General features: G+C 38.0%; 1 protein-coding gene across 7 annotated transcripts in view; it reads right to left on the reverse strand.

The window, feature by feature from the left end:
- Positions 1 to 15,195: 15,195 nt before the first annotated feature.
- Positions 15,196 to 20,840, reverse strand: part of YLPM1 (YLP motif containing 1) — a 66,533-nt gene continuing 60,888 nt past the window's right edge. For 4 of the 7 annotated variants that reach the window (XM_019921079.3, XM_019921071.3, XM_073800235.1 and 1 more), the window contains 2 exons: positions 15,945 to 16,127; positions 15,196 to 15,611 (listed from right to left, as the gene is read on the reverse strand). In XM_019921079.3, coding sequence (XP_019776638.1) covers positions 15,981 to 16,127 — 147 coding nt within the window. In that variant the 3' untranslated portion in view covers positions 15,196 to 15,611; positions 15,945 to 15,980. Of the gene's footprint in view, positions 15,612 to 15,944; positions 16,128 to 16,697; positions 20,369 to 20,840 lie in introns of those variants that run through there. The other 3 variants (XR_012329903.1, XM_019921088.3, XR_012329902.1) reach the window with 2 other exon arrangements.

Raw genomic sequence — 20,840 nt, forward strand, 5'->3', positions numbered from 1 at the left:
GTTGTTCCACTTGTTAAAGAGGCTGTTTCATTGTTTTCTTGATTGGGTGGGTGGGTGGGTAGGGGGAGCATGTACTGACACAACCCTGATTTTCCTCTCTTAACCTTTAAAATCTATTTACATTTCCACAAAGAAAAGCTTGCTTTCTTATTGAAAATAACCTGACCTCTTCTCTGGTTCTTTTTCATTTAATAGTCATTAAAGTTGATTATTTTCTTCCTCTGTTCTTTCATGAATATGGGTCCGTGATTACCATTTTCAGAATATTTAAGACTCTAAATGTCTTTTTGGCTACTGTTTCTAAATAAACTGACTTTTTCAAATCAAGATTTATGAGACAATAGGATTATCAATTTGATGCTTTGCTGAATTCTCACTCTATGAATCCCTAACAAAAAAATACACAATTACATTTGGTAGAATATATTCTTTATAAATACCCCAAAGCTGCTTTTATTCAAGATTACTATCTTGGTGTTTAGATACTTTATTCCTCATCATATATCCCCTTACTTCATCAGGGCTGAGCTTACTGACTCTGGACCAACCAGAACAAACTCCAGAACTCCTCTCCTATGGAACTCTTGCCAAAAATAGTGTCAGAAATAAGAGTTTCTAGAGAAGAGAATGGGGTGCAGGTATTAGAACAGAACACACATATGAACAGTTTTTGCTAGACTGTAGATTTGTCAGCAAATCCTGGGAACAGAAAGCTTAAAATCACTGGACTTACATTCCTAAACACCTTAGTTTTGCTATACTAGATGCAAAGATAATTAAAATCCTCATACCATGTGAATGGTAGTTATGATAATGTACCCTTTCTCTCTTGAGTGAGGCAGAGTTTAATATGTTGACAATGCTGAGAATATGCTATTAAGTGACAGTTTTCACTTCTTTACTATAGAATCATGGCTATTCACTTCAAATGTATCAGGGCATTTCTCTGGCAGATGGACAGTCTTCTCACTGTTTCAGGAACTAGAAAGATGCACTATTTATTGAGCAAATCTCAAATGTTCCAAAACTTGGCAGAAAAAGAACTCCCAAGCATTGAGTCCATTGCTGTTGTACCAGAACTGGTGAATTTGCCCCCAAAATGAAGATCAATAACAGATTTTTCGGCTTTGGGGTATATACTTAACAGTTCACTTCCTTTAAATAAAGTGACCACAATTTACCTTTTCAAAGCATAGTTACTGAGAAACACACTTGTATTGATGATCCCATGAAAAAAAGACCAAAAGCCACTTGAGGTTGCAAAAGCTATGTGGCACCTCCCAGCAATACAAAGTCCTGAACTCAAGTTGGGGATGGGACTACGAGCAAAGTGACTCATTCCATATCTTTTAACAGTTCTTCAAAATCCCATGTGAAGTACTGTATCATGATTATGGTAGTGGTTACGCAAAGCCACACATGATAAAACGGCATAGAATTACACACACATACGCACTTGAGTGCTTGTAAAACTGGTGAAATCGGAACAAGCTCTGTGGAGTGTACCAATGCTAATTTCTTGGTTCTTATGTAAGATGCTAACATAGGGGAGGCTGGGAGAAGGATGCATGAGGACTTCCCTGTACATTTTTTTTAAAAACTTCCCATGAATCTATAATTATTTCCAAATAAAAAGTTAAAGAAAAAAACATAACCCACATAGAATCAGAATCTTTAAGAAAGGGTTCTATTGAAGGAGAGATGTACTCTAAGGAGGAAGCATATAAAGGCCCCCACCAGCACAGACTGGAGTGCTTCTATAAGGACACAATTTTCATTCTGTTAGGGTCTGTTTGGTCTTGTTCTGTTCTGAGTACACAGATAATCGAACTATCAGCTAGTTCTGCTCTTTGGGATCAGAAAGAAGTCATGGAAAAACAACCTGTCCTGCGTGCTCACCACACTCCTCATCTATCTACAACCTCCCCACAAATCACATTTCCCCTCCAAAGTTCCAAGTTGAAGTAACATTGTACAGCAATTCATTTCTTTGTACTGTTAGGAATCTTCACAACTGTGAATGTCTTGGCTTGTTTTCAGGCCCAGGGGCACATATGTGTTTTAGATTAAAAGACGTTTTAAATCTTGGCTTTATTTGCTCCCAATAAGCCAGATTCTTCCCGTGTCTAAGCTGTTCCTTGGCTATCAAGGACCTTTGGAAACTAACACTAACTCTTTCAGGCTAGGTGGATTTTATTTTTCACTTTAGGAGTTTCCTATTAACAAACAGCCTTCCTACACCTCCAATTTCTTCCACACTTGCGAAGTTACTGACAGACCAGGGCCTTTGGAAAGTGTGATCAATGAACCTACCTTCAGACGGACATAAAATAAAATTTAAAACCTCCTTTAGCCTCTACCAGTTCTCAAACTTGGCTACACATTGGAACTACCCAGTGGACTTTAAAAATTACCAGTGTCTGAGTCCCACCTCTAGATTCTGATTTAATTGCTATGAGGTGTAGCCTGAACTTTGGGAGTTTTAACAGATCCCTAGATAATTCTTATATGCAAAGTTTGATAACTACTGCTTTCGCACACAACTCTTCACATGGAACACTTTTCATATTTCATCACTCTTCCAAACATGCATAAAGAAAAGAGTAATCATATGCTTTAGTGCTCATGAAATACTAAGCAATTATTCAACTTGAAACATATCAATTCTTGGATTAGGGCCTCCACTGTCAATACCCTTCCCAGACCATAAAACTTTGGGAATGCCTTGTAGAGGCCCTACTGACACGCTCAGGTTCATATCTAATGAAAGCGGAAGGCTCATATGAAAAACAGGAGATCCTCTCTTTTCCTCTCTCTCCCCCTCCCTCTCTGTCTCTGTCCTTCTATATATATATTTTTAAAAACACACTTTATTTTTTAGAGCCATTTTGGGTTCACAGCAAAATGGAGCAGAAGGTACAGAGATTTCCCATATATACTCCCTGCCTCCATTTAAGCACAGCCTTCTCCATTATCAACATCCCCACCAGAGTGGTACATTACAAATGATGGATCTACATTGATATATCGGCATCACGCAAAGTCCATGGTCTTCATTAGAGTTCTCTCGGTGTTGTACATCCTATGGGTTTGAACAAGTGTATAATGATATGTATCCACCATTACTGTATCATACAAAATAGTTTCACTGCCCTAAAAGTCCCTCCTTTTCCATTAACCCCTAGCAATCACACTAATCTTTACTGTCTCCATAGTTTTGCCTTTTCCAGAATGTCATATAGTTGGACTCATGTAGCATTTTAGACTGGCTTCCTTCATTTAGTAATATGCATTTAAGTTTCCTCCATGTCTTTGATGGCTTGATAGTTCAATTCTTTTTAGCGCTGAATAATATTCTATTGTCTGGATGTACCACAGTTTATTTATCCCCTCACCTACTGAAGGATATCTTGGTTGCTTCCAAATTTTGACAATTATAGAATAGAGCTGCTGTAAACATCCATGTGCAGGTTATTGTGTGCCCATAGTTTTCAGCTCCTTTGGGTAAACACCAAGGAGTGTGACTGCTAGACTGTATGATAAGAACACGTCTACTTTTGTAAGAAACTGCCAAACTGTCTTCCAAAGTAGCTGCACCATTTTGTGTTACTACCAGCAATGAATGAGAGTTCCTGTTGCTCCACATCCTCACCAACATTTGACACCGTCCACGTTCTCGATTTTGGCCATTATAACAGGTGTGTAGTTGTACCTCATTGTTTTAATTTGCATTTCCCTAAAGACATATGATGTGAAGCAACTTTTCATATGCTTATCATCTGTATACCTTCTTTGGTGAGGTGTCAAGGTCTATGGCCCATTTTTAAATTGGGTTGTTTTCTTATTGTTGAGCTTTAAGACTTCTTTTTGATTTTGGATAATAGTCCTTTATCAGATATGTGGTTTGCAAATATTTTCTCCCAGCCTGTGGCCTGTATTTTTATTCTCTTGAATGTGTCTTTAGCAGAGCAGAAATTTGAATTTGAATGAAGTCCAACTTATCAATTCTTGCTTTCCTGGGTTATGCCAAGATCATCTAGATTTTCTCCTATGTTCCCTTCTAGGAGTTTTATGGTTTTGTGTTTTACATTTAGGTCTGTGATCCACTTGGAGTTAATTTTTGTGAAGGGTGTAAGTCTGCATCTAGATTCACTTATTTGCATGTCAATGTCCAGTTGTTCCAGCACCATCTGTTGAAAATACTATCTTTGCTCCATTATATTGCCTTTGATCCTTTGTCAAAGATCAGTTGATTATATTCATGTGCATCTATTTTGGGCTCTCAATTCTATTCCATTTAATTATTTTTGTCTGTTCTTTCACAAATACCACACTGTCTTGATTACTATAGTTGTGTAGTAAGTCTTGAAGTCCAAATTCAAGTAAGTAGTACCGGTCCTTCAATCCTGTTCTTCAATATTGTGTTAGCTATTCCAGGTCTTTTGCCTCTCCATATAAACTTTAGAATCAGTTTGTTGACACCCACAAAAAATTTTGCTGAATTTTGATTGGGATTACATTGAATCTATAGATCAATTTGGGAAGAACTGACATCTTGACGATATTGAGTCTTCCTATCCATGAACATGGAATATCTGTATTTAATTTCTTGCATCAGAGTTTTGTACTTTTTCCTCATATAGATCTTATCTTGTACATGCCTTGTTAGATTTATATGTAAGTACTTGATTTTGGGGGGTGATAATGTAAATGGTATTGTTTTAAATTTCAAATTCCACTTGTTTATTGCTGGTACATAGGAAAGCAACTGACTTTTATCAATTAATCTTGTGTATCATGCAACCTTGCTATAATTGCTCCTTAGTTCCAGGAGTTTGTTGATTCTTTCAGATTTTCTACATAGACAACCACATCTTCTGCGAACAGCTTTATTTCTTCCTTCCCAATCCATATAATTTTGTTTCCTTTGTCTTACTGCATTAACTAGGACATCTGATACAATGTTGAAAAGCACTGGTCTGAGGGGACATCCTTGCCTTGTTCCTGATCTTAGGGGGAAAGCTTCAAGTCTCTCACCATTAAGTATGATGAAGTATGTTAGCTGTAGGGTTTTCATAGATATTCTATATCAAGTTAAGGAAGTTCCCCTATATCCCTAGTTAACTGAGAGTTTTACCATGAATAGGTTGGATTCTGTTAAACACTTCTTCTACATCTATTGATATGATGTGGTTTTTCTTCTTTGGTCTGCTGATATGATGGATCATATTAACAGATTTTTGAATGTTGAACCAGCCTTGCATACCTGGTATATTTCCCACTTGGTCGTGATATATAATTCTTTTTCTACATAACTGGATTTTTTTTTTTTTTTTTTTTTTTGCAGTACACGGGCCTCTCACTGTTGTGGCCTCTCCTGTTGCAGAGCACAGGCTCCGTACGCGCAGGCTCAGCGGCCATGGCTTACGGGCCCAGCCGCTCCACGGTATGTGGGATCCTCCCAGACCGGGGCACGAACCCACATCCCCTGCATCGGCAGGCAGACTCTCAACCACTGCGCCACCAGGGAAGCCCTGATTTGCTAATATTTTGTTGATTTCTGCATTTCATGAGAGAAATCTGTAGTCTGTAGTTTTCTTGTAATGTCGCTGGTTTTGATATTAAGATAATGCTGGCGTCATAGTATGTTAGGAAGTATTTCCTCTGTTTCTATCTTCTGGAAGAGATCATAAGGAGTCGGTATAATTTCTTTCTTAAGTGTTTGATAGACTTCCCAGTGAACCCATCTGGGCCTGGTGTTTCCTGCTTTGAAAGGTTAATAATTATTGATTTATTTAATAGAAATAGGCCTATTTAAATTGTCTATTTCTTCTTGTGTGAGTTTTGGCTGATTGTACCTTTCAAGTAATTGGTCTGTTTCATCTAGGTTATCCAATTCGTGGTCAAAGAGTTGTTCATAGTATTCCTTTGTTATCCTTTTGATTTCCATGGAATCTGTAGTGACATCTTCTTTCATTTTCAACATTAGTCATTTGTGTAAGGAATATTCTTTTTTTTTTTTTTTTTTTTTTGCGGTACCCGGTCCTCTCACTGTTGTGGCCTCTCCGGTTGCGGAGCACAGGCTCCGGACGCGCAGGCTCAGCGGCCATGGCTCACGGGCCCAGCCGCTCCGCGGCATGTGGGATCTTCCCGGACCTGGGCACGAACCCGTGTCCCCTGCATCGGCAGGCGGACTCTCAACAACTGCGCCACCAGGGAAGCCCAGGAATATTCTTTTAATAAAAGTTTTAATACCTAAATAAATGAACTAGATTCTCTTAAGAAAACTGACCTTCACTAAAACAACATATATATATACTTTTTCCTGAAAAGGACACAGTATCAAAACCTACACTTTCCAGGATTATTCAAACTAGTATTTTAAAAAATGTGTGATGTGAGAATATATTTTCATGGTTCCTGTGGATTCAGCTGTTATAATTCCAAAGGGAGCAGAGAAAGACTTGGAAAAAAGAACTTCATGATTAAGGGAGACTATCTTCTCAATTGAAAATTTAATTTCCCCACCACTGTAACACATCATCCAAAAACATTAATTTTGAACCATGGCTAGAACTCAGAACCTATTTTGCTTACCCATATCAATTCCAAATTAACTGAAAAGGCAGAATTCAAATGACAGCAGCATAGAAAACTAGAATTCTAAAATACCAGAAAAAAGCATTTCTTTTGAAACCCTGGACATTAAGTTCGGACTCTCTCTAAAACACATGGATAGGTAATTATTAGGAGGACATAAAAAATTGTTTCCCTGTGGCCCAGTAATTTAGTTCTGTATTTTCCCTGGAAGATTTGAAGATATACCCCAAAAGGGGCATTTACAAGGATGTTCAATGCAACATTGTTATGACAGTGAAAAATTATCACAAATAAGGGAATATAATCTATGTTATATACCTATAATAGAATATACACATACACCTATGTATATGTGTACATGTATATGACACAGTGGGTCTGCAAAACAACGTGTAAAGAATATCACTCATGGAAAAAAACAATAAAACTATATCCTTATAGATACATGTATATGTATACAAACGCGCAGAAAACGGTTTGGAAAGCCACACTCCAAGATGATAACAGTAACTACCTCTAAGACTTTAAGGTGTTTGTTACTCAATGGGGGGTTTTAGTATTATATGTCATATGTTTTTTTAAATAATGAGTTCATATTTTATGGCTGAAATGAATTTGAAAAAGATAATGCCCCAAAACATACTTTAAGAAATCAAACATATCAAAAGTATACCCACCTTGACACTGATAGGTGCCAACAAAGAAGCCGAATGACATGCATCCTCTTCCCCCAGAGGAAATAGTAGAAAGCAATGGAGAGTTAAGAGAACACTCTGGTCAAATTTGCATCCAGGTATGGCTGCTTAGCTGTTCCACTTAACCAAAGGGAATTCTTGCTGTCTTCTTTCTGTGGGGCAGGTGTGTGCCCACTATTTAATTGTGCACACATAAGGTGCTTACCTGCATCTTGATAAATGGAAGCACTGGAAGGATGTTAGCCAAGGAGGGGGGCAATACACATGCTTCCATGTCAAAGCAAGCAATGGACAAAAATCAACCCACTGCAAATTCAGCATCAGTACATTATGTATGTATTACCATCTGGCTCAATGCAAACAGAATTGCTCACTCCAAGACATCAGTTAAAAGGTGCTGGTCAAAATATTTTTATACCATCTATGTGATATAACCTGATGTTTCCTTTCCTATAGAATCTCTTCTTTGCAGTAACTGTCTTTCAAGATTCACCATCCCTTATGGTATATGTCAGAAGTCCCCAAATGATGGCTGAAATATGTGACTTTCAGATGTGATTTGTTTTCTCTCTACTGTATTGTCCCCATGGTATTTCTGAGAAGACTATTTCAAACAAAAATCCAGATTTCTACTTTATCTTCATCTGGTAACACTGGGTCTACCTTGCTTCATGGCAACCACTGGCTGGAGAAGAACTGTCTCACTGAGATAGGGCAAGCACTCTGCAACATCCCAGTCCCCACCATGCCTTACTGCCTCCCCAGTACTGAGGCTGAGAGTCAGTTGCCAATATCATTCTGTTTCCACTGCTGTTTTTCTCACAGGAGAGTTAGGAATAAAATTAATACCTGTACTTACATTTCTACCAAAAGTGGAAAAGCTAAAGATACAGAGTGTCAGATGTTTTAAGAAAAATGGAAAAGAGGATATTTTTCTATGAGAATGAAGAATATTTCTACATGTCCAATTGCAAAAAAGTATGTTTCTGCTGAAATAATATAACTTAACATGCCATTGTGAAACTACTGGCCAATTCTCTCACTTATGATATCTTCCTGTCCATATTAGGCATTTGAATTTCTAATGCCTGATTTATATAACATTTATGGGTATGCCACCAACCAAAAGATACAGAGGCAGTGAAGAAGCAAACAAAAATTGGAGTTCTGTAAATTACATACATTTTTACCTACGTGAATTAACTTCACATTTAAATATACCATGCCATCAATTCTAAATACGCTTGTTGAAAAAAACCACAAAAAAGGAAAGCATAAATAAATAAATAAATATGCTTGCTGAGCGCCAACTATACGTAACAGGTACTGCATATTCAGTATTACAAGGATGAAGATGAACAAAACAGTTCTTACTCTCTAGGAGCTTGCATTTGGGAGTGGGAAGGGATGGGGAAGAAGGAATAGAGAGGTATATAAGTTACTCTCTTAGAAAGGCAAATTAAGATAGTTACAATTTCTAAAGGATAAGATAAAAAGGAGGCAGTAAACCAAGAAATTTTAGGGAGTGTTGCGGGAACAGTAAGTCACACAGCGTACCTGCAGTATCGTGTACATATGGTAAGAAAGGTAGAAGAGAAAGCTGTAGTAGTTGGGATCATGTTATTGACAGACTTCACTGCTAAGTTGATGCGTTTGTCTTTAATAAAGTGGGTATTAGGGAAGTTCCAAGTGAAGTAGGAATAACACCTGTCATTGGAGCCAAAGCAAATAGGCTGGTTACACTGCATAAGAAATAATAAATTACAGAAAACAAAATTACTCCTATAAGCTATCTGAGCTTATAGCTCAGATATAAGCTTCTACATAAGGTAGATAAGCTAGCTACTTCTATAAGCATAGATACATGAGTGGTTTTCTAGAGAAAACCCCACTGCTCTTGTACAATAATCGATTCAATACTCTTGTCAATTTTTTTTTTTTTTTTTTTTTTTTTTTGGTGATACGCGGACCTCTCACTGTTTTGGCCTCTCCCATTGCGGAGCACAGGCTCAGTGGCCATGGCTCACGGGCCTAGCCGCTCCGCGGCATGTGGGATCTTCCCGGACCGGGGCACAAACCCCTGTCCCCTGCATCGGCAGGCGGACTCTCAACCACTGTGCCACCAGGGAAGCCCTCTTGTCAAATTTTTAAGCTTCTGTGATTAAACAGAAATGTCAACCAATCTAATTAGTAATAAATGAGAGCCCATGTGTATAGCTACTCTTTGCTTCTTGAGAGGTCAAGATAGTTTCAGAGGTGATCAAATGAGTCACATTGTTCCAGGACCACAGAATTTAGTAAACACACACCTGTGTACATGCACACACAACATACTCAATACCGGAGGATATGCCATCCTAGAACTTATGAGGCCTCATAAAGGGGGTGTTGTAGTTAAGGCAAAAGAAAGTGCCAGGTTACAGACTTGGAAAACCAAGGTTTAGCCTTGTTCTGCCATCAGGTAAGTGAGCAAGTCATTTCTCTTCTTTCAGCCTCAGAAACTTCACCTGTGAAATGAAGGGACTCAACAGGAATGAGCTCTATGGTCTCTTCAACCTCTTGCCTAGTATCAAGAATTTCAATTCGCAGCCTTCAAGTGTGAAACGACAGGCAGCCTGTGTGCGCTGACGCATTCACAAAAAGACCAAACAAACCGAACAAAAAAGTTCCTGGTGCTGAAATATTGAAGATCTCACATAAAAATCCAGTTTTCTCACTTCTCTTGAAACCCCAGAAAATCTGGCAACACAAGATCCAAATCCCCAGATGGCCACAGTCTGCTGTGGTTGAGCAGGTGCCACCTCCCCTTTAACAGGACCTACCTTGTTTTCCAGTTTGCCACAGTCTCCACCCTCTGCCTCACACATGTGTCACCTGTCCGACTCTGAGTGACCACTGCCATACACATAGGGGGCATCCCCTCTATTTATTCACTCTACAGATATATGAGCCATGCACTGAGCTAGATGCTGTAAAAGAAAAAAAAAATTAGACATGCCTAGTCAAGAAATAGGAACTCACTATCAGAAACAATAGATCTGAGAGTGGGATTTCAAGTCATGGTGGAAGAAATTATTTTAATTCTTCAAATATCAAAGAAAAGGGATCTATAATCTAGATCAATATTGTCAAAAACAAGAATATGAATATTTGGTAAAAAATTCAAGCTTCTTAAGTAGAAGATTCAAAGTCAAGTTTTTCTCTACATAATAAACCATTAAGTCTACAGGTTCTTCGTAGGATCACAAATGCAGATTCCTGCTAGCAGGCCGAGGGCTGTCCATAACTGCAGAAGCTCAGCCTCAGTCACGAGGATGCTCCTTGACTACAGTCTGATGTGAAAGCAATAGAGCCTGAGATCAGATCAGTCACTGAGGTGCAAAAGCATAAATACCTAGGTACAGAGGAGGACAGTGGACTAAGGTCTTAACTCTTAGTCACGTGTGGACCATGAACCATCAGTCTGGCCACTCTAGCTCTCTAAGACACACCACGGTTCTTTACTCTGTCAGAATTCTATCATGCAGGATTTTCCAGGAAACAAGATTTGCCTTTTTCATTTCATTTGTCATCTCCCTTGACAGTTCACCGCTGTGATGTGTTGTGTTGGCTCTTAAGCACCTGTCACCCTCTGAGGATGTCTATGTAAAGGATGCCATTAGTAGTGTTCCTTCATTGCTAGAAATTAGGCAAGGATAGAAGTGGCAGAATGATGACAATACATGCAAGTCACAATTTATAACAGCAAAAGACAGCCTAAATACCCATCAACAGAGACCTGGTAAGTTAAATTATGGTAAAGACATAAAATAAAACATTCTACAGCTATAAAAGAGGATGGGATGGAATGCTATTGAGGAATAAAAAGGGAACAAACTATTGATACACATACCAAATTGGATAAATGTCAAGGGAATGACATCAAGTGAAAAAAGCCAAAACACCAGTCCCCAAAGGTTACATATTATATGACTTCATTTATATAACATTCTTTAAATGATAAAATTACAGAGATGGAGAACAGATTAGTGGTTGCCTAGGGTTAGAGATGGGGCGGTGGGAGGGGGAGGAAGATGGGGGTGGATACGCAAACCTACACACGTGATAAAACTGTACAGAAACAGACTCACACAGTATATATTCCATGCCATCAAAAGAACAGAAATACAGATCAATTTCTAAAAATTATCAGTAAAGCTTCTTACGATAAGAAGGTACCTTTGGAAAACTAAAGAGGAGGAAAGAGAAGCGGGGGAGAAGAGGGAGAGGGTAGTAGGGGTGGGGGGATGAGAATGGGAATGTTCTATATGACCAGAATGACCTCTAAGACATACTACAAAGCAAAAAACAAAAAACACCATAGTAGTGTGTGTAGCACTCTACCATTTGGGTAAACTGAAACAAAAATGTTAATGCTTATCCACAGAATTTTTCTGAAAGGACACAAAAGAAACAGTCAACACTGGTTGCCTCTACAGATGGGATAGTAGGAGGCTGAGGACTTGGATGGAAGGGAGATGTTACTATACATACTCTTGAACCTTCTGAATTTCATACCATATGAATGTATTACTTATTCATAAAAATTACTATTTTCTTTTTGAATATATGACAAGGCCAATCAATGCTTCAGTGCCTTTGTTCATACATGTGGTCTGGCAATAGCTTTCCATTACTACTCATCCCCTCCTGGGTACTTATTAATGAGCCTTTGTACCTCAGTGATTCTCTTAAGCCTCCATACTAGTTCTGAAGATCAGTTTCACTGGTTACCTGAAAATGCTTCTAAATTATTACTCTTCCAACCTACACTCACTGCACTATTTCATATGGCCTAGCTCAGTTATAGTAGCTGACTATAAAAGGTGACAATTATCTTCAAGCCAAGTGAAAATTTTTAATTTTAAAAGCTTATATGAGAACAAGTCAAAAAATAATGATGATGCCAGCTACCAATTTTTGAGCTTGATACTGTGCCAAGCAGCTTTACAAGCATTATCTCAATTTACTCCTCACAGAAACCTTTAATACCTGAGTTTTGTTATTTTTATTTTATAGATGAGGAAACTGGAGCTCAGATAGGGTAAATAATTTGATTAACGTCACACAGGTTCTAAGAAAGGAATCTGAACCTGTATTAGGGTCTGTCAATACTAGAAATGAGGAATCATTCTTCTATAGCCTAGTAAAATGCATCTCAGTTTTGGTAACTCTGAACTCTAAAATCCATCTGAAACAGCTGTGTGGTCTCTTTGTAGCTGACAACCTGCTGCTTTTACAGTGCTAGCAGTAAGCTGGCTCTAGACGTCTATTATTACCAAAATACCTGCACCTTGTGTAGTTAGGACGATAAAACACTAAACAAAAAGCTGAGGTGCCTCCAAAGTAATAAATTTTTAGACAATCCAATTCAGAATTTAATAGTTGTTCTCCAGATGAGATGGTACTTACTCTGATCTGTACAATCAACAATCAAATTCTTTCACAAGACATGAATCCAACCAGAAAATTTAAGATTTTATCTTTATCCAGAAAAACTTCTGAATTAACTACTGATATCTTAATCAAATTTGAACTTCTGGAAAATTATGTGAATCAAATAAGTGTCAACAAGCAGACTACCGTGTATTGTTAATGGCTTTTGATCTCTGTATCAGTCACAACATATTTTGAATATGCCAGCTTAACCCTAAATAAATTGATTCCCAAATAGAAAAATTTCTGCATCTCATCTACCACATTACTTGCACGGGAGTTTATAAGTAGAGTTGAATTGCTGAAGTGAGAAGTTTTACATTTAGTTTAAAAGATCTGAAACATTAAAGATAACTGGAACTTTCCCCAACATCGGACTATTTTGTATTAAGACACAGATACCACAAAAGATTTTAAACTTAATTATGTTTAAAATAAAAATTAAAAAACACGTACCAAGCAGCTTTCTGAGATAAGGAAAACAATGTTAATAAATAACAGTAAAATGCTACCAAATAAATGCAACCCAAGTTTGGTCCTCTGTATTCCAAGGACATCTCTTAATAAACTTAAAGTATTTGTGTTATCAAGGCAATTTCTAACCACACCAAATTTCTCCAAGATATTCCTGATCTTTTTCTTCTATTCTGCTTCTAGCAATAATGTAAATTTAAGAATTTCTTAACAGCAAAGTCAAATATCAACTATTACTTTCTTTTTGGTGCCTGATCTTTTTTTCATTAATCTCCTTTCATCGAGGTTATGTGTTATACCAAGTAGGCAACATTCTATGTTCATCGCCTAAGGTCATGTTAATCTGTATCTTCTAAAAATCAGCAGAGGCTATTTCTGACCCTGTTCATTTTTCCCTCCCCCCTCTTGGCATAAGATCGCAGACACAAAGCCATGGCTGCAAGGCAAAAGCATGACAGATTTAAAGGGATTCGTGGGTGATCAACACTTCTCATTTCATTGGCATTCTGAATACTGTCAGTCAGAACATAAAAAGGTTAAGAAAACTGAAGTAAAACACTCTCTCTAAGAACATATATACCTCCTGAACTAAAGAACACATTCTGGAAAATTTGTTTTTTGATGAGAACGGACATTTGGTAGATTCAGTAATTAGTAAGTTGGTCTTTGTATAAATGATAATTCTATTGACTATCTTGTGATGTATCTTAATTCAACATAGGAGAGGCGGCTGAGAAAGATCACTACATAGAAATGTCTTGTCGGCCAATAAGCAATCAAAGTAGCTTGTTAAACACTACAATCACCAGAAGTTACTTAATGTAGCAAATTATACATTCAGGATTGACTTGTTAATAACAAAGCCTCTTACATGTAAACATTCAGAATTGCAGCAAAGATAAAAAAAGTACAGAGTCATCAGAATTTCCCGTTAGTCTTCAGCACTATAATTTCAAGCTCTTGAACCCAAAAATGATACTATTTGAATGGTAATAAATATTATAATAAATAATAAATATTATCTCTATTCACACAGTATTTAATGTAGGTCATAAAACTAAAAGGTTTTTATTTGTAGCCCAAAAGTAAACGTTTCAAAATATTCAAGCCTTTTGTAAACAAATTTACAGCTTACTGAGTTAAATTACATAGTGGGAATGATGTCTGAGAAAGAAGTCTCTTCTCTGTCTTCTCTCATGCTGGAAATAACTTTTTTTTTCTTTGCAGAATGAAAAAGGGAAAAGAGCTCCTTTTCTGTTTTTAAACAGGAACGATATTTGGGTTTTAGCTCTGTATGTTTCTAGGCTCCACCTGGTACCATTCACAAGAGAGGAAATTCTATGCAGAAGGCCATGCTTCCCAATCATGAACAATCTGGTAAGAACCTGAAAACTTGACAGGCTTAAAGGCTGCCTACCAGAGCACCCTGCATCGCCATACTCCTGCCCTGCAATCTTGACTTAAAAAAATCAACAATTCAAGGTTAGCAGTGAGGCAACAAGCTCCCAAGCTTCATGGAGTACATCAGTTTTGTCTACCAGGAGTCAAAGCCAGATCAGGGAAAAATCAAAACATAACAGAACGTGAAGGGAGAAAGTAAGAAGAGGAAGGAAAGAAAAGAGGGAGGAGCAGAGAAAGGATCCAAAAAATAAAGAAAACAATAAAACATCATGATACAGAACAGATGTGCTCCAGGGAACTGAGGAATATTTGAAATTGTCTCTACTAGTCTTCAAGACACCAAGATAGAGAAAGAAATCAGCTATAAAACAAAGGTAAGTGTTGTGAACATCACTGAGCCTTGTGTTTACAACATGAATTATGGAATCATTGAGCTACATAATATTGAATGGAAAAGAGGTTTTGGGATGTTCAATTAGCATGTAATTAGAACACACCATATTAAAAAAGCAATAAAAATAAAATTAAGAAAACAAGAGAAAGGGGCTCATGCTGTACAGCCCATGAATCTCATTGGCTTTATCATGAAAGTTTATTTTTTTTAATCCTAGTACAATCAACTACCAGTTACATACAGTAAAAAAACAAAAACAGCCACAAAGCAATGATGATAGAGATCGTCTGCGACACTGTACAGTGGAGGAAACGTTGTCTGTTGGAGTCCTCCGGCAGATCTCCACCTGGCTTCGGCAGTTAAGCTATCCATCCCTCCCTCCCCAAAGTAGTTAAAAAGAAAAATTAATGTCTTGCTTGGGTAGAGCAAGATCCTAATACCTCTTGGGGACACTGGAGAACTTTAAAAAACTAAAGCAGTAGAAACAAAACAAAAACTGAAATGTGGAAGCAAGGTGACACACAACGAAGCTCCATGAGGCGTTGGCTTCAGACCACCTCAAAGCGAACCACCTGGAAAGAAAAGAAAAGGCTGTCACAGCAGGAAGGAACAGACAGAAAATTCAGCAGACCTTAGTCTCTCTCATCACTCCACTCCTTACCAAATCTACAGAATCCAAGCTTTTCTTAAGTCTTATATTTTTATAAGTAAGCCAGGTTGCAGAAAATTGCTTCCTTTTCTAATACCCTGTATTGCAAATGCTGGCAACTAGCACATACTTACTCTTTTAGAACCAGAAAACAATACAAGAAGAGAAGCATTTTTAGCAAAGCATGCTGTCTTCTTTATCTCAAACTCTTCAAAACAACAAACAGTAGGCTATTTATATGACTGTGTACCCTTACCTTAGAGGAGTAATGACTCCATTCAAAAACTAAGTCTCATATATATTTGGTTCGATTGAGGGCTTTTTCAGCCAGGTGACCACTTTCATCTGTGATCTTCTCCCAATCAGTCTGTCCGACCACAAAACCTATGGCCCTTTTCCTATCTGCATCCTTCTTTTCTTCCAGGTCTGCCCATCTCACCTAAAAAGAACACAGCATTAGGCTGGGCTTTAGCAAAAATAAGTACGCAAAGAGCCTCTTAGCTTTCTGAATAGTCTAATGGGTAGGATAACTAATTTAAAGCCAGGAGGTTAAAAACTTAGAAGTTAACTGTGGAGGACTGAAGAAAGCCATATACCTTAAGTTACAGAAAGAAAACTCTCTAGTCAATCACCAAGTCCTAACCACTCCAGCTCCTGAACAGTTCAGCCCTCAGTTCAGTCCTATCCCCTTCCCCCTCCTGTCACTCCTTTTCAGTTCACTGGCCTCATTTTTTACCTAAGGAAAAGCACTAACCTCTCTACCTAGTCTTCCTATCTTCATTCGCACTCCCTCCGATCCACTCTGCCAGAGGAATCGTCCTAAAATACACACAGCTTTAAATCTGTGCCCTACCTACAGAATAAAATCCAAGCACACAGGTCCCTCTGGATCTGGCCCTGTCTATTCTCCTGCAGCATCTCTGGGCAGTACCTACGGCACTTTATACAGCAACACAAAATTACTTCCAGCTCTCAGAGCACACTGGGCCATTTCTCATCTCCGTAAGGCTGCACAAACTAGTCTCTCTTCCTGAAACGTCTTTGTTCTAACCTGGTCCACCCGGCATGAGTCTAGTCATCAACCCTTGCTTTAACCCTCTTGTCCTTTGCCAATCAAATAATTAATCGTTGCTTCCCTGGAGTTACTTCTGGATTTTGACATGTCTAGTTTTGAACTTCCATACTATATTGCAATTATCCACTTACAGATCTCTCTTCCCTAACAGACCATATACACCCTAGATCAAAGACTGAGTTGTTGTTTTTTTCTTTTTTTAAAAACTTATTTATTTTTGGCTGCATTGGGTCTTCGTTGCTACGCGCGGGCTTTCTCTAGTTGCGGCGAGCGGGGGCTACTCTTCGTTGCAGCGCGTGGGCTTCTCATTACAGTGGCTTCTCTTGTTGCGGAGCATGGGCTCTAGGCACCCGGGCTTCAGTCGTCTCAGCGCCTGGGCTCAGTAGTTGTGGCTCACAGGCTTAGTTGCTCCGGCATGTGGGATCTTCCCAGACCAGGGATCGAAACCATGTCCCCTGCATTGGCAGGCGGATTCTTAACCACTGCACCACCAGGGAAGTCCCAAAAGACTAAGTTTTATTTATCTCCACATAATAAATTTTTTTGAAATTTATCCTTAGAAAACAGGGAGCTGGTATGATTACTTCATTTATGAGATGAAGAGACCAAGAGACAGACTCAGTTGATACCATTTATGGCAAGATTATAACTACAAATATATAGATCAGGGATATTTTCTATTGGTATTCTGATATTTTTAAAATATGGATTCTTACATGTTATGGTAGTAATTTAAAAAATATAAGCAGGTATATCCTCTAAAACATGAAATACTTAAAAGAGACTATGAAACTGTGGTTTGCAATACCTAGTACCAAAGTCTGCAGAGATTGTATTTTAAATATGGCTTGTGATTTATTGTGATTGTGATCTGTGACAAGGAAAGGGAACCGGAGCATGCTCAACCATGCTGCACCCGGAAATGTGTAATTGCTGTTAGAGGTACACTGACCCTCCCTATTATCATTTATAGGAATGGTAATCAAATGACTAGGCTTCTTCTCCTCCACCACCACCACTGTTTTTAGCAACCAGTTAGCCAAAGATAAGATACACAGTAACAGCTGTGGGGGAAAACTGATAACACCTGACTCTTTTTAAAGTAGATTTTTTGTGGGTAGAAAACCTATGACTCAATTTCTTTCATGGGCCTCAGTAAAAAGCTATTTTAATAAACAATGTGGGCTTCTGTGTACCAAGATCTCTGGGCCTTCTGCCCATTAATGCTGATGTATTTATTTTGACAGATTCATGCACCCCTCTCCCAGCTCTCCCTGGGATCAAGGGTATACATTTTAGCAAAAGATGACTACGGTTAAGGGGAATGAAGAATGGATGGATGGATGGACAGATGGATTGTGGCCACTGAACAAAGAAACGGTAACCAGTCCACAGTACTTCCTTAGCACAGAGTTAAACACACTAATCAATCTTGCCCTGAGTAAACTAACAGCTAATTTTTAAATCTGTAGTTTAAATTCTAAGTCTTTAAAACTGATGCTATATCAACATTATTTATTTACATGTCAGGCTCCTCCAGTGGAGGTCCACTCCTTAAGTGGCCTCCAATTGCACAGACCTGACACACAGACGTACAACGCTGTAGAAGGAATGAATAATTACCAAAAACACTAAAAATATATGGAGCAAAATAATGACTTTCAACTAGAAATAGCTTCTTAAATGTCAGTGTCCCTCCTAATCTTCCTAGAGGTACTTTTACTGAGATTTACAATCTCAATTTTTTGCCATTTATCTTAACTGTAAAAAGAAAAAAAAGTTATAATAAAGAAAACTCTTGACCAATACGCAAAAGTTTCAGATACATATATTTTATCCGTTGTCACCAAAAATATTTCTGAAATGTATGAGTTCAGCAAACAAGAGAAATGTTCACTTTTCCACAGTTATCAAAGAAACACAAATTAAAGTCCATTTTATACCCAACTAAGCAAGTGGAAATTTAAAAAAATAAATTATATTTTAAAACCTAGCCATTTTGGTAAAATTCTAATATCAACTCTACAGAACTACCTTTGTGTTACAGTGTAAATTAATCCCAGAAACCTGCCCAATATTTATAAAAAGCTGAATTCTAGAAATCAAGAGACCCCAGGAGGGCTTCACTGGTGGTGCAGTGGTTGAGAGTCCACCTGCCGATGCAGGGGACACGGGTTCGTGCCCCGGTCCAGGAGGATCCCACATGCCGCGGAGCGGCTGGGCCCATGAGCCATGGCCACTGAGCCTGCGCGTCCGGAGCCTGTGCTCCGCAACGGGAGAGGCCACAACAGTGAGAGGCCCGCATACCGCAAAAAAAAAAAAAAAAAAAAAAAAAAAAAAGAGAGACCCCAGGAAAGGAATGAGTAATGAGTCCTGCATTCCTGGCTACCTGTAGGATTTCCTTGTGCTCTGATGTTGATTTTGGTAAGTGGTTTGAGTGTTAAAAACTATTTGAAGCTGATTCACTTTGATACAAAGTAGAAACTAACACACCATTGTAAAGCAATTATACTCCAATAAAAATGTTAAAAAAATTACTATCTCCTCAAGAAAAAAAAAGCTATTTGAAATGAGGGTGGGAGGCAAGGAGGAGAGTGAAAAGAGGAGCCACAAGAATTAGGATGTGAACCACTCATGCTCTTTGTCCACCCAGCTTACAAAGTAAATTACATGGGATCACATACTCCTGACTGAAGAGAGTAACAGTTACCTGACTAAAAATGAACTAGAGAAAAATATTTCTCATTTGGAATTATTCACTGTTACACCAAATTATTATGCCCAAGGAAGAGCTGTTTCTACTTTTCTGTTGCCCCAACCTTAAAACTGGAATAAGAGGTATCAAGACAAGTAGTCCCTGCGTGGAGCTGGGCACATACAGAAGGCCACTAACCAGGTCTCAAGACACAGACAAGGGCAGGTCTAGGGACTGTCTGCAGTATTTGAAAGAGCTTTGAAACCTGGAGTCCTTTGTAATGGTATCCACTGTAATGAAGTTTTACTGGCATTTTTATTCTCTTAATAAATATCCTTTTAATATTGAATTACTAAGAGAATTCATAAAAAAGAAATGATGTGTAATGATGATGAAATTATTATTAACTTCATTCTTACTTAGAGAAATGAAAAATGAGATACCTTTTTTTTTCCACCGATTAGATTGTCAAAAGTTAAAAAGTTCAATAACAGCACTGTTGGTGCAAGTGTGGAAAAACAGGCATTTCCTTACATGTGGGTGTATAAATAGGTGCAATCTTTTTGGAAAACAATCTCACAATATCTGTCAGAATGATAAATCATATTCTATGAGTTTGCAGCTTTAAGACTAAAAATATTCCCTAGAGATATACTGTCAAAAAGATGCCAAGATGTATGCATATGACTTTCACCAGAGTATTATATTAGCAATAAAATGAAAACAGCATAAGCATCCACTGATAAGGGACTGGATAAATAACTGATTATTCAGCCAAACAATGGCACACTAGGCAGGCATTTAAAAAGAATGGTAGGGAATTCCCTGGCAGTCCAGTAGTTAGAACTCTGTGCTTTCACTGCCGAGGACCGGGGTTCAATCCCTGGTCAGGAAACTAAGATCTTGTAAGCTGCGTGGCACAGACAAAAAAAAATAAAAAGAACTGTAGGTTTGTATATACTCAAATAGAAAGATCAAGACAGACTAGCTGGAAAAGGTTTATGCAAATCATATGTAATATGATCCCTCTTACTTTATTTTGTTTTAAAGGATATATACAATTATCACTTTTATTGAATCTGACATCTACGTTGAAGACTTATCCAACATCCTGGCTTCATTACTCTGTTCCCTATCATAGCAAAGCGTCTTCAAAAAGTTATCTACATTTGCTGTTCTGCACTTCCTAATTTCCTATTCTTCTACCATCTGCTCCAAACTGGCTTCTGTCCTTCAACTCTCTAAGAAAGCTTGACTTTTTTTTGATCAAACATCAACGATCTCCATGTTGCCAAATCCAATGGCTATTTCTCTTTTCTCCATTTACTTGTCTTCCCTGTATCATTTAACAATGGAGTATTTTTTACTTCTTAAAACATTTA

Source organism: Tursiops truncatus, chromosome 2 (genome assembly GCF_011762595.2).
Source record: "Tursiops truncatus isolate mTurTru1 chromosome 2, mTurTru1.mat.Y, whole genome shotgun sequence".
Classification (NCBI taxonomy): domain Eukaryota; kingdom Metazoa; phylum Chordata; class Mammalia; order Artiodactyla; family Delphinidae; genus Tursiops; species Tursiops truncatus.